The sequence below is a fragment of the Opisthorchis viverrini genome, assembly GCF_000715545.1.
Source record: "Opisthorchis viverrini unplaced genomic scaffold opera_v5_261, whole genome shotgun sequence".
NCBI classification, from domain to species: domain Eukaryota; kingdom Metazoa; phylum Platyhelminthes; class Trematoda; order Opisthorchiida; family Opisthorchiidae; genus Opisthorchis; species Opisthorchis viverrini.
This window is the reverse complement of record NW_008751917.1, coordinates 573,565-588,623: the sequence shown is the minus strand read 5'-3', so window position 1 is coordinate 588,623 and position 15,059 is coordinate 573,565. Positions and strand designations below refer to the sequence as shown.

Genomic DNA, 15,059 nt, shown 5'->3' with positions numbered 1-15,059 from the left:
TTTGTCTAAATGCAGTTCGACATGCCGACAGTGAGAGCAACCATCCAGAGTTACAAATATTATAGGGAGCAAAGTAAGAAAATTCAGGGCAGCAGCCAGCTATGTAAGCCCGCCGGCAGATTAAGCGATGCAGAAGGCCTAGGTTAACTCCGATGCGCCTTAGCCATAATGGATCCAGACCAAGTGACAAGCAGCGAAGTCTACACGGTAGTGTGGATGACACCGGAAACAGGGACTTAGTAAACGAGCGCTGCACATTCTCCACAGCAGTCCGGCATGTCTGTGAATACTGTGAGGCGAATTCAGGGCTAGATACAAGAATGGGCCTTACAAATTGTTTAACAATGGCTATTAAACAGGATTTATCATGGAAGGATCGGCGAATGCAAGCGCAGAGCATGCGAGCTTTAGCCACCCTGTACCTTGCATGTCGGTTGAAGTTAAGTGTACGGGAATACCTAGGGCTTGGGTCTGTAACTTCAAGAAAAAAGGAATGAAGAGTCCGTTAAGAGTAAGCGTCAGGAGGAATTTAAAATTGATGTGACAGGTCCTGATATTTTGGAACAGCGAAAGAAAGACAGGCGTTGGGAGACCAGAGTGATAAGAAAGTCAAGTCAGATTGAAAGTTGGCAAGAGTAGAAACAGAATCACTGGCCTTAAACGTGTAAGCTACCTTAATGGCATCAGCAAACAGAAAAGGAAATCCATGGGTGATCGAGTCGGTGATGTTATTAACGTATAGTAAGAACAGTAGAGGGTCAAGTACGCTACCCTGAATAACTCCACTGGTAAAGGAAAAGACTGAGGAGTAGGGATTCCCGATTTTGGTGACCTGGGTTCTACCAGCGAAGTAAGAAGCAAACCATCGCATTGATGGGCCACTAATGCCCTTAGCCCGAAATTTGTTGAATAGTGCATCGTGGGGAGCTTGGTCGAATGCCTTGCGAATATCAAGGTAAATAAGGATAATACACAGTCCGGTATCGTAGGCGGACGAAATATGATTGAAGTAATCAACCTGGCATGTGTTAGCCGACCGCCGTGCCATAAGCCCATACTGCCGATTGCTAAGGATTTTGGTGGTGAGCGGGTAGTCCATGGCAGGGACTTCGATGAGTTGCTCCAAGGTACGAAGTAGTAAGCAAGTATGGTGTATGCCACGAGAGCTGGCTAGAGCAGTTCGTGGACCTGACTTATATTGCGGAACAATCGTAGAGTGCTTCCACTGACTAGGGAATGTGCCAGTGATAAGGGAGATATTGAAGAGATTAAGGATGAGAGTGTCTGTTGAATTCATGAAACGAACGCTGTGCCTTCAAAGCCTTTGAAGAAACCCCAGTCGATGTGGAATATCCAGACGACATCGTCCTCGCCTTCGTAGAGGAGGAGAAGGCGCTTGTGTTTTTGAATAAACTGACCGATGGCATCACGTTTTTTATGTGCACCATGCACCCACAAAGCACCCGACATGCTGGTTGACATCCAGCCACCAAATACACCACCCGCAATCCGGAGAGAGGAACCTGAAGTTGTTGCGCGTTCAACGAATTATGGTTCTGATTGTAGTGTGACAGATAAGGTCAAAGCACGAACCTGAAGGGCTCAGGTCGCGTTTGCTCATTTGAGCTACCTACGGCGTCAATGTGGAGCAACCCCTAAATCTCAAGTGACGTGTGTAGCAAGCTAGGGTGTGGGTTGTGTTGTTGAACGGCTTTGAGACTCGGCTTATTCGAGCAGCAGAACTGAGACGTCTTCAGGTGTTTGACAATCGTTGTCTCAAAACCACGTCTAGCGTGGGTCGGTGTTGATGAATCCGTCACGAGGCAACTGGAAAGCGAGTTTCCGCTTATGCAAGGGGTACTTCCATTGAATACTGCGTTCAGCACCAGAATCCGCGTGGGTTGGGACATGTGTTATCTATGCCTAATCATAGTTTGCCGAAGAGGGTGACAATTGAAGAAGTGGATAGCCTTTGACCCAGCAGAGCGGTATGAAGGGTATTACGAATCGCTTGAATATTGTCGACATTACTTATCGGGACCACGCGAGGTTCACTGTACCCATTTGAAGACGCTCCAAAATGTGGCTACCAAACGATGTCAGTGGCGTTTTTGATGTCAGATTCAATCCAGGTTGCCCGAGTGAGTATGTGGAGGTGTAGGCAGCTCGGAATGATCGTAGTACGCTGGCACCATGTCCCGGCTCTATCCACCTTAATTCGCCTCTTCACAGTAAAGCCTTCAAATGAGTCACGGTCGAATGGTGGCAAAACATCGGCGCCGGACACTAATATAATGCTATCGATGATGTTGATGATCAGTATCGGTGAAGCATTTAACAGCCATGGGACCAAGGTACATTTAGCAGTTGTGTCCTTATCGGGTTCACGATCAGCCGGGTTCATTCCTTACATTTACACATGGAATGGAGAGCAACAGCGGTGTGCTAGGCTCCATCCTTTTCGTGCTTACATCAATGGCGTCTGCGGCGCCATACCCTATGGTGAGGTTTTCCTCTTCACGGACGATCTAAATATTGCGCGCACGTTCCCTCCACCAGCACAGGCCCTTGCCTTTTACCAGGTGAAGCGATAATTAAATTCACCGACTCGCTGGTCCAACGACTCTGACCTAAGCTTCAACCCCACGAAGTACTGCATGACTTCCTGCCAGTACTCCCTCCCGGCTGATGCTTTCACACCTTATAGATATCCTATCACGCATTCCACGGAGATCAAAGATCTCGCATCAGATACTCCTGTACTCTTAGCTTTCCTCACCAGGTGCAGTTTCAGGCTGCCAGAGCACTCAGGCTCAATTTTTAGTACTGCGCTCCCGTAATCTTCTAGACAAAATGGTTGCAATTTTTAGTCTATGCGAAAGACCAATCGTGGAATTCTGTCCCGCATTCTCCTCCTTTTATACCCAAAGATGCAGACCCGCCGTTGAAAATGTCCAACGCTCATTCACCGAAGAGCTGTTCCCTCGGTCCAGCTCTCCCTCGTAACGCTCCCGCTGACAAATCCTAGGTCTCGAACCACCATCATGCTTTTTCTCAGTTCGTAGATAGATAACTTACCTGTGCTACCCTGAATAACTCCACTGGTAAAGGAAAAGACTGAGGAGTAGGGATTCCCGATTTTGGTGACCTGGGTTCTACCAGCTAAGTAAGAAGCAAACCATCGCATTGATGGGCCACTAATGCCCTTAGCCCGAAATTTGTTGAGCGAGGTAAGAAGCAAACCATCGCATTGATGGACCACTAATGCCCTTAGCCCGAAATTTGTTGAATAGTGCATCGTGGGGAACTTGGTCGAATGCCTTGCGAATATCAAGGTAAATAAGGATAATACACAGTCCGGTATCGTAGGCGGACGAAATATGATTGAAGTAATCAACCTGGCATGTGTTAGCCGACCGCCGTGCCATAAGCCCATACTGCCGATTGCTAAGGATTTTGGTGGTGAGCGGGTAGTCCATGGCAGGGACTTCGATGAGTTGCTCCAAGGTACGAAGTAGTAAGCAAGTATGGTGTATGCCACGAGAGCTGGCTAGAGCAGTTCGTGGACCTGACTTATATTGCGGAACAATCGTAGAGTGCTTCCACTGACTAGGGAATGTGCCAGTGATAAGGGAGATATTGAAGAGATTAAGGATGAGAGTGACTGTTGAATTCATGAAACGAACGCTGTGCCTTCAAAGCCTTTGAAGAAACCCCAGTCGATGTGGAATATCCAGACGACATCGTCCTCGCCTTCGTAGAGGAGGAGAAGGCGCGTGTGTTTTTGAATAAACTGACCGATGGCATCACGTTTTTTATGTGCACCATGCACCCACAAAGCACCCGACATGCTGGTTGACATCCAGCCACCAAATACACCACCCGCAATCCGGAGAGAGGAACCTGAAGTTGTTGCGCGTTCAACGAATTATGGTTCTGATTGTAGTGTGACAGATAAGGTCAAAGCACGAACCTGAAGGGCTCAGGTCGCGTTTGCTCATTTGAGCTACCTACGGCGTCAATGTGGAGCAACCCCTAAATCTCAAGTGACGTGTGTAGCAAGCTAGGGTGTGGGTTGTGTTGTTGAACGGCTTTGAGACTCGGCTTATTCGAGCAGCAGAACTGAGACGTCTTCAGGTGTTTGACAATCGTTGTCTCAAAACCACGTCTAGCGTGGGTCGGTGTTGATGAATCCGTCACGAGGCAACTGGAAAGCGAGTTTCCGCTTATGCAAGGGGTACTTCCATTGAATACTGCGTTCAGCACCAGAATCCGCGTGGGTTGGGACATGTGTTATCTATGCCTAATCATAGTTTGCCGAAGAGGGTGACAATTGAAGAAGTGGATAGCCTTTGACCCAGCAGAGCGGTATGAAGGGTATTACGAATCGCTTGAATATTGTCGACATTACTTATCGGGACCACGCGAGGTTCACTGTACCCATTTGAAGACGCTCCAAAATGTGGCTACCAAACGATGTCAGTGGCGTTTTTGATGTCAGATTCAATCCAGGTTGCCCGAGTGAGTATGTGGAGGTGTAGGCAGCTCGGAATGATCGTAGTACGCTGGCACCATGTCCCGGCTCTATCCACCTTAATTCGCCTCTTCACAGTAAAGCCTTCAAATGAGTCACGGTCGAATGGTGGCAAAACATCGGCGCCGGACACTAATATAATGCTATCGATGATGTTGATGATCAGTATCGGTGAAGCATTTAACAGCCATGGGACCAAGGTACATTTAGCAGTTGTGTCCTTATCGGGTTCACGATCAGCCGGGTTCATTCCTTACATTTACACATGGAATGGAGAGCAACAGCGGTGTGCTAGGCTCCATCCTTTTCGTGCTTACATCAATGGCGTCTGCGGCGCCATACCCTATGGTGAGGTTTTCCTCTTCACGGACGATCTAAATATTGCGCGCACGTTCCCTCCACCAGCACAGGCCCTTGCCTTTTACCAGGTGAAGCGATAATTAAATTCACCGACTCGCTGGTCCAACGACTCTGACCTAAGCTTCAACTCCACGAAGTACTGCATGACTTCCTGCCAGTACTCCCTCCCGGCTGATGCTTTCACACCTTATAGATATCCTATCACGCATTCCACGGAGATCAAAGATCTCGCATCAGATACTCCTGTACTCTTAGCTTTCCTCACCAGGTGCAGTTTCAGGCTGCCAGAGCACTCAGGCTCAATTTTTAGTACTGCGCTCCCGTAATCTTCTAGACAAAATGGTTGCAATTTTTAATCTATGCGAAAGACCAATCGTGGAATTCTGTCCCGCATTCTCCTCCTTTTATACCCAAAGATGCAGACCCGCCGTTGAAAATGTCCAACGCTCATTCACCGAAGAGCTGTTCCCTCGGTCCAGCTCTCCCTCGTAACGCTCCCGCTGACAAATCCTAGGTCTCGAACCACCATCATGCTTTTTCTCAGTTCGTAGATAGATAACTTACCTGTGAGTCTGCTGCCGCCTTACTTAATACCCAACTGTCCCCGACCTCCTCTGAGAATCGGGTCCAGTGCGCGTTCGAGTTTAGAGACGATACAGCCAGTGGGCAAGTAAATGATCCTGTCATCCTTCCCTCCTCTCCTCTTGGCTCGCTTCATTCTAATGTAGGACTTAAACGCCCACTTGATCTGAATATGCTACGTTACTGGCCTGGCTATTTTTCTTTCCCCCCGGCCAACTTATACTTCGTTCTAAGCTAGTTTCTACTTCATATTACTATATCAGCTCTGTCTAGTGGCTGATGCTCTCATCCTAACTCTAATTGACGAAAACCATCCAAAGGTAGATTTTCTCTTCATTACCCGAGAGCATTCTATGCCTATATATATCAAATGATTTCCTCCACAGCTCAATAAACCCACACAAATCACGGTACGCTTCTGATTGACATGGAAGCTCGCACTAACGCACAGACGTCGTTTAGCCATGGTGCACTTGCCATGAATATCTTCACTCTATTCCCGTTTTTTCATTGGCAGCTGTCATTCCACATGCCTCCCCCGCGACTTGCCTCTACAAGTGCTCGTATGTCATTCGCTTGTCCCAATTGACTGAGCTGTCTTTACTAGTCCTGCTTTCCACTGACCAGAAAACATTGGTAGCTGGAGTATTTATTGACGCACAAACCGCATTTATGACCGCTTGGATGTTTTTCCACTTCGCAATTCTGGTAGCATGCATGAGGAATAACAACCTCGTGTGGCGGACGGATACGCCCCGTTTGGTTGCACTATGGTGCGTTCGTATTAACGCCACCTCCAGTAGCACGATGCCCAGCCCATCACCGGTGGTTCTGGGCCTGGCGTTTAAATTCAGGAAATCAAAAAGCGCTGCTGACTTCCGTTGCTGCTGGCGTTGGTCATGTCTCAGTTGAGTTTTTATCTGGCAACGCCACAAAACAAAGATCAAAAACGGCCTCTCGTTTGTCAAAAACGATATACCTGGAATAGCGAGGAGATACGATGCAATGCCCATGGCCTACAAAAGACGAGCATAGCTGTATCTACCTTCGTCAGAATAGAGGCTACACTACACCAAAACCTATTTTGTCAAAAAAACACCTATGCTCCGCTCCAAGGAGTGACATATACAATATATATATATAGCGAGATTGGAAACACTCCACTACCAGCATGATAGGCCAGCGTCGAAAGTCTTCATTGCCATGCGCCACCTGTGGATTGAAGCTGACAGTAGTGCTTGGAGGATTGGTGACCATCCCCGTTAAAATAATCTTCCCTCCTTGACTGTCCTAGTATGCTCACCTCAACAATAACCTCGGGGAAGTTAGTCCACCATCCCAAAAGTTCCAAACCCACCACTCTTACTTGTTTGGTTCCCCTTACTCCTCCGCCTGAAGCTGTCGCCCGTCCTCTCATCACTTATATCTGTCCCTGTTCACATTAACCTCCCCTTTGCACAACAAGTTTTTCGGTGCGCGAAAAACTACCGTCATGTAATCGCCCGTTCCAACCATTCCAATGGCTAGCCTCCATGCTAGCTACATCATGCATAGCTACATGCATAGCTACATCGGCAACACAGTCCTTTCCTTCTAGAAATTAGGCACCTACTCTGATCCAGCTAGCAATTGGTTTCTGTGTAAGCAAACAAACCCACCATTTTCCCGGTCCATTTAGCCTGCTATTGTCAACTTTTAGACTTTTCATCTATTGACAGCGTTTAATCTGATGCCTCCCGTTAATTACCAGACGATACTGCTCTCATCCTATTTCTTCCTCATTCCTCCTCTTCCAAAGCTTCCAAAATCGGCTGTAGTTGCCCAGACGCCCCCCAATTTGGCTGGTCTTTGGTCCACAGTCACATGGTCTTCCAACTGAAGGGGAATTATCCGGGACCCTACATCGACCGGACTCTGTCTGGTTGGTCCCCCTGCCTAACCCAGATCCAGCTGTCAAAGGAATGCGTATCCCCTCTCCGATTTCGGCTTCCTCGATGACCCTTACGGGGCTGTCCACAAACCGAGGTAGGTCAGTGCAATGATGGTATGGCACTGCCATACCCAATGTAAGGCACTCCCGCAACTACTTTCTTCAGAATATTGCCCGCAACCTCTCCCCCACTGCAGCCTGTAATTGCAACTACTAGCAAATTTTCCACCTTGGTCGGGTGCATTCTAACTCGACGAAACTTTCGTTCGGATTTAAACAACCTGGTTTCTGCTGCAAGTTCGATTCGCCTCTTCCACACTTTCAATTCCATATAGGGTGTTCGTTTGGCCCTATGCATTAGCGCTATCTCCTCATCGAACCTATCCCTTGAACTGACTCCCATACACACGTGGCCTCAGTGAGTCTTCTTAGTTTCAGGTTGGACCATATTTTCGGGACAAAACTTGCCATTCGCATCTACTTCAGATTATCCCATCTGTATCTCCATCTTTGCTTGTTGTGACTCTGGCCATTTACTCAACCACCCAAAGTCACTGATGGCTAGCAATGGTTCGCAAATTCGGTTCATGTCAGCTGACTTCATCTTTGAAGTACTCGGACCTCATACCCACTGTCCTGAGGTTTTCTCGGTTCCCGCAACTGTGATGATTTTTTCATGTAATAAACATGCCTCGTTTGTTGTATCTTCCTCCCCGTTGTCATGTTGCCTTACGCGTTCAGGCTGTAACAACCCATTCAAGAATCAATCAGCATGCACCCTACAGGTTGTGAAATCAACCTACTATTAGTACCGTTATTATTATTATTATTATTATTATTAGATATTGCCCACTGTGTATGACATTGTCCTCTTTTTTGCGCGCTCTCCAGTACCCGTAAGTCATCCAGTTATGTTCTATTCTGGCCGCAAACGTATGACTATGCCTGACGGTAAGACAACCACAAGTCGGGAATAAACATTATTATTATTTTGTTTAAGCTAAGCCCCGAGCACTTGAATTACATATGCGTTCCCACGGTAAGACACCACAAGTCGGGAATAAACATTATTATTATTTTGTTTAAGCTAAGCCCCGAGCACTTGAATTGCATATGCGTTCCCCTCCCGAAACATTTTCCTTAGGGTTCGTGCCACGGTGACTTTGGTTTGATTTGTAGTCTTATTCTCTCAGTCTGTTTGTTTAACAGATGGGCTCGTCTTCATGAGCTGCGTGACGATGCAAACATACAGTATAAGAAGCTAGCGGACGCATCTCGGACTTCCTGAGGCTCTTATTAGAGTTCTCCACATTTCGATACTTCATCGTCGAAGTACGCAGCACTCAAAAGATAGACCTGCATTACCTAATGAGCTTAAACTTCTGTGCGATAATTGATACCCCTTAAACATATTTGCTAGCAACCGTAGAGATTTTCATGGGTTCTGTTTTGTGGCCATCACTCTAAACTGATAAATGGAAGTGGGGTTCTCGTATGTGTCACGGGGCCAGCCACCCTAATAACCGGACAGCACGTCAACTGGATGAATTTGCCACGTGCGGACTAAACAAAGGCATACCCTGATTAGTCACAACGCCAGCCAATCTGGATCGAGCGTCTTTAGCTCGACGCTTCTCAACGCTGACGGAGATTCTAGCCCCCTGTGATTACCCCCCATAAGTACAGTTGTCTCCATGACGGGCTGCCTGGAGCTAATGTGCCTTTTAATGTATCATAGTAAGATGGGCAACAAGCCAAGGGACCGATAAAGCGTTGCGCGACCGTCTAGAGAGCTACAAAAATGTTTTGACTATTTTGGCGGGGATTTTTCACCTCATCACATGCTTGTCTTTATTTCAGCTTGCTTTCCGGTTTTCATTCGCATTGTTTCGTCCAGTGGAGTTGTTTGTACTACTTCCCCAGTCATGTCGCAGATGAATGCTGTCTCAGACGATTATGACGCCTGTGAGCTGAAGTTTCCGAAAGGTAAGCCTGAAACTTCAGTCCACAGACGATAAAGTTTTACAGAGTTTGAGAATGCTGATACACTCATGCTGTCGGAAGTAAAGTTACTCTTGGAGCACCGGTATGTTTCTGGCTATCGTAGATATGTTTTTCACAATGTAACTAAGGTTCTCATGCTCTTCCACTCGTCCCAGTTATCAAAATGCGCCGTAAATTGCAGCGGCGATTGACTCATCGGTAAATGATAAGGAAGAATCCATTTTAGCTAAAGTCGAAGAACTGTTTTACGATCGACTTGTCTTATAACTACCCGAAAATAGATTAAGCTACCAAGTCCGTGCATCTGTCTTTTATTTTCATTTCTCCTGTCTCCACGCATAGTTAAGGGTTTTTAAGTCTAGCTGCTCTGTCGTATTTTCGTTTTTCAAACGAAATTAAAATGAGCAACAATTTCATAATGACGTTTCGATTAAATACTTTGCCTGACCCCAAGACAGCACATGAATTTTGTCGCGGGTTTTGGTAATGCCAGCGTTTGGTATTATTAGCTTAGAGAAGCACGATGGGAATCACTGAAATAGCAAGAGATGGCACGAACAAAAAAGTGTGACCATCCTATTCTGGTGAACCTTGTCTGCTCGGTCGATTTTTCCAATTACCTGGTTCTCGCTAAAGGTGCGAGATGGCTCAAGTGGTTAGAGCGCGAATTTGCTGACCGGAAGGTCCGTGGTTCGAACTCGACCTCCGCCACTCGACTTCCCCTGTCTAGGCTTGGGCAACCTGACATTATCCCAGCCCTCGTGCTTCCTTCGGGTGGCATGACAGCTAGGCACCGAAAGGGCGCTACAGCTGAACGACGACGCTAAAGGTGCATTGCATCACATGCGTCTAGCAGCCGGCTACCGCCTGTTAGAATTTGGGGAAATCGGTGACCAGATATCTAAAGACGTTTGAGGACTTCAAATAGGTCTTTCAGTTTCTGTCATAGAGAACTGCTTTTATGGCAGTTTCATACAGCAAAGTAGCACAAATTTGGTAAGTGTTCCTCATGTCTTGGTGATGCGTGTACTGGATTCATCTGTCGCAGCGCAGTCACGACTTTGGCGGCTGCGAGAATAAATAAACCCGTCAACAAAATCAAGCTACCCACTCTGAATTTCCGAATGTATACGTGGGAGTGGGAGCGCCTTGAAGTTGCTAACTCAATACCACTTAATATTCGATTTAAATCAGTTTGTGCAGACGCACTTTTGTCAAATAACAGAATAATGTCATTCGCATAGTTCAAGTCTGTCATTGTTATTCCAGATGTGATTTCGGCACCCAAGTTCTTGGTCAGTGCATCCCCATCCGATGGAGCTCCTGCCGGTGCGATCGGACCTAAATCTCGCGTGTTGTGATCAGATGTCGCAGTATTGCTGAAGCTGGCAGTCGTGTTAAGCTTGTTTCCATGTGGCTGAAGCAGTTGCTTCGGATACCTTTTTAATGAAGACACCATGATTGTTGTCAGATTGTTGGGACTCCTTCTCGTCCCCAAATCAGGTTGACCACCTGATCAAGGATAACAACAAAGACTCACCACCGTCCTTGGATAACGGTAGTGGAAGCGCGTCAGGCGCTGCGGCCCGATAACGCTTCAAAGCGGCCAGGCATTCGTACTAGTAGGTTCGAAGTTCACTGACCGGCTGGAGTTGAGCAGGCCGAATGAAATATATGGGTACAGGAACAGACGGTTTCCAAACTGCTACCAAAAATATTCAGTCCTGTAATCGAGACGCTAACTTATGTTTTATACCAACTTCCCAGTATTGTCTTTGATGATCTCACAACTGGTTTTCACGGCTGAGTTAATTTTCGAATTTTCCCAGGTGAGTTGGCTCCCTCAACTTCCATGTTCTGATTCTATGAGGCTTCTCTACCCGTACGCACACTAATTAAGCTGGAGTCTAAAAGCCCTTCTGATTGAATTGTACTGTGCATCGAGAAATGGCATTCACCGTTCTGAAACAACACGTAAGGCCAAATTATCCGCCTTACGCATGAGGGGACCTGCCTCGTTCCAGTCACGATGGGCGTCTCTCTGAAACTCTACATAAGTTAGCTCGATAATATTGTCTAACCCGTAGTTCGGAAAATTCCTCGATGGCCAAATGAAAAATTTGTCCCTAGGTCTTCACGGAAACTTATCGAAAGTTTGCACCGAATGAGAGCATGGTCTAAATAGACATGGGTAGTCCAGAAAGATCAACATCCAATACCAGAGCCGCACTGTCGAGTGCTAAACACCGTATTGTCAGTCTGGCTCCATGTTTATTCATCATTGGGAGGGCACTAGGTAAAGTAAGGTTTGGGGGGTAATTGTGTCCGAACCCAGTGCTACTGAGGAACACCTGGTGGTCGGTACAAAACCGCAAAAGACGATCCCCGTTGTCATTACGTCCAGGTTTCCGCCACTCCGAATCGGGCACGAAAACCAACACAGGCGGTTACTCATCATTCGTATCACAGTACAGCCACCTTAGCTTGCATTGCATGGTGCATTCTTTAAGCAATACTGTTCGCCTCACCAGAGGCTTATCTCCTGAGCACACCGTTCCGTATTTCGTGGTTCCAACCGACTCTAGCTGTAGTTCTGAGGTATAGCTGTCTTATATCCTCCGCGCGAAGTGACCAAGTTTCGGAGCCGTGCAACGACGCAGCCCGCACTAGCCCAATGTACGCGTCCTTTGAGACACAGGGTATGCCTTTTGGCGCCCATCGGCAAACGAAATTCTGGCCTTAGATTTGGTCACTGACTTCATGTGGCCTACTGTCGTCCGAGCTACTTCTGAGATATGTGCAGTGTTCCAAAACTCGTTGTCATTCCTTAGAGTAAAAGACTATGTTCCATTGTATGACTTTACACCTTGTGAGCACGAATCATATGCGGAAGGACTGGATGACGCCCATTAGGTTTTCTAGTGTTGCGCTTTCTGCTCTTCTTCACAACTGAGGAAAATGCCGTCCGCTTGTTCCAGATCAACGGAGATCTCCCTCAGAAATATGAACGCTGGAGTTTTTGAGATATTTCAGAGTTCATCTCATTGTTTTTGATGAGGTCAAATACGGGGAGAGTGGACACCCTTGTCGGGCTTTCTGGAGGACCCCTCATACAGTTGCGCACCCACAAGTGTGAAAGTTCGAACAGCGCAAGCTAGTTGAGAAGACCTAACCGGTCGACAGAGTAGAACGCACTTTTGAAGTCAAAGAAAACCAAGATTGTAGACGCCTATGCGCATTTCGTGAAAGTGTAGACCAAACAACCCCTTTCCGTCCGAATCCTGGCTACCGTTCTCCTGTCTTGTTTTCACGTAGAATAAGTGACCCAGAATCTGGGTACAACGGAGGTCAATCTAATTCATCATCATCATCGACAGCATGACATCAGTGTTCAACACCGATGCTTCACCTAATTCATCTGACTGTCACACTCCAGTTGGCTGGGATGCCCTTTTTCTCAGATGGAGGCATATAAGATATATGACCATCGACTGAAGATTTCGCTTCTGTCTTTGAGCAGAACGGGTGGGAGTTTTTTAGGACCTACAGCCTGGTGACACTTGGTAAAGACAAGGTATTTACCTATTTCGGAAGCCTTCTGGGATTCCGATTTCACTATCACGAATTCTGTTGCAGGTCGAGAATCCGGCTGAGAAACTGCAGATGGCCGGTTGAATTATTGTTAGTAGTGTTCAACCCAATTATCCAGATGTTCTCGTTTTTAGAGCCAGGCTCATTTGTATCAGTAATCGTTTCGCTTACCGGAGCTCTATTTGGGCCTGTTGCGCATATCTGCCCACAAAGAGCACAGATGTGATTGTCGTCCGGCGTAGAATCAAATGAGGATGCACCATCTCGGGAGCTTTGATCTGTACAAATGCCGGTTTATTTTCCGGCAGATGGTTCAGAATCGCCGGAAGTTCGTTGGTTGTAACACCTAGATAGCAAAGCTACCGTAAGTTCGATAGCAGTACACGGTTCCCGTATTTGAGTTATCGATGAAGTGCTAAGGTTGCGCCCCACAGCAACTTCTCTGCCGAATCGCTTCAGAATTTGAACATTAGTGGTTGCGGGCAAAACAGTGGGAACGAAGTCCTTGAAGAAGTTAGTGGTCGCCTGCTATTAATTTGTGTCAGAACTGACATACTTATGCCTGGAATCTACAGAAGATCGACCGTTAAATGAGACGAGCTTCTACGGCAAAATTTTTACCAATCGATGAAGCAAGTCAAATTCACCTTAACGAGCGCTCGCGGTCATGTCGCGCAGTTGTTGAGTCTCAGATTTTTCCTACATTAAGCTGACGATTTTGTGCGCTTGTGGTTTTTCTTTCTGGTATTTTTTTTGTTAACACTTCATTGTTCACATCAGCATATCGACGACAGTTGTCATCAGGGACAACAATACACGATTGGTGGAAACAGACGCTCAAATGCCATAAGCGTTGTTGAAAAGCTTTGCTAGAAACATTTCCGGTGTTTCTCGTCAACCCACACGACTTATCGCACTTGTGTCCATCTTAACGGCGTTTTCACCAGTTTGCCAACGAGACCGCCGACTTCTATTTCATCGAAATTTCGAAATCTTCTCTCTACTCACAAAATTTAAGCAATATGTTTCAAAAGGGCATCGCCACACAAGGTTTTATGAACTTCCGTAAGAAGCCTAAGGAACATCAGGTCGCGCGGTATGAATGGATACCCGTGGAACTGCACAGGCTTAACGTACCCGCACTTCTCTTATGCGGCATATGCCTCGGAAGCTGTTCAAAGGGAGCTCGTAGTTCCAAATATCCTTCAGAACTTGGTAGATTCGCATTGTGATCGAATGCCAGAAAAACTGAACTATCCTACAAAGCTTCTGGTCCCCTAATTAAGCCATATATTCATGTTCTTCATTAATCAATAACTCAAAGGCTTTCAATTATCGTAGGACTTACGCGTACCGCGTCCACCATATTCAATGCCTGTGTCTTTCCAGCAGAACAAAAAACCAGTTGACGTACTACACGAATAATTTGTGAAGTCTCCCATTTACCATGTAACTATCCATCTTTTTGTGCAGCAAGGAGCAAAATGAGTCCGCGACCGTGCATGAACTCGAACTCTCACAAGCATTTACTAAGACCTTGAATTACGCCACCCAGTTGTCGAGATTCAACAACAGAGAAACAATCGAAAGCGTGCGAAGGTAAACCTTTATTTTGACCTGACTGTTGTTATTTCTGTGTACTCAGCTTATTGTCCCAGAAGCGGTTCCACGGATTCGAGCTGGCTGCGATTGCCAACCTGTTGCCCGACACCGCAGAGGAGGCCAAAGCCCTGATTCCTAGCCTGGACAGCTCGCGGTTCACTGATGAGGAGTTACAACAGTTGTTGGATGAAATACAATCAAAGCGAAGCTTCCAGACCTGAACAGAATTGCTTGTTAGATTTGTAAATATTGTGAATACAGTTCTTATACATCATTGGGGTTGTTGTCCAACCCTATTAGTGGAATTAGATGGATTCAACACCCTAGCATTGTATTAAATTGTGAGGACAGACTGAAAACTAGTCGCGTGTGAGATATCACTCGATAGCGGCTAACCTTGTAACAAAGTATCGAACCCAATCGATCAACAAGTAGTTCGTCGCACCAGATGACCGA

General features: G+C 46.6%; 1 protein-coding gene across 1 annotated transcript; it reads left to right on the top strand.

Moving 5' to 3' along the window:
• Positions 1 to 6,005: 6,005 nt before the first annotated feature.
• On the top strand, positions 6,006 to 14,824 carry T265_09179 (hypothetical protein; the record flags this gene model as incomplete). The annotated part of the gene is made up of 7 exons (XM_009175190.1): positions 6,006 to 6,039; positions 7,195 to 7,289; positions 7,336 to 7,501; positions 9,267 to 9,392; positions 9,435 to 9,492; positions 14,475 to 14,600; positions 14,647 to 14,824. 7 exons carry the CDS (start codon positions 6,006 to 6,008, stop codon positions 14,822 to 14,824), a joined length of 783 nt encoding a protein of 260 aa, XP_009173454.1.
• Positions 14,825 to 15,059: the final 235 nt, after the last annotated feature.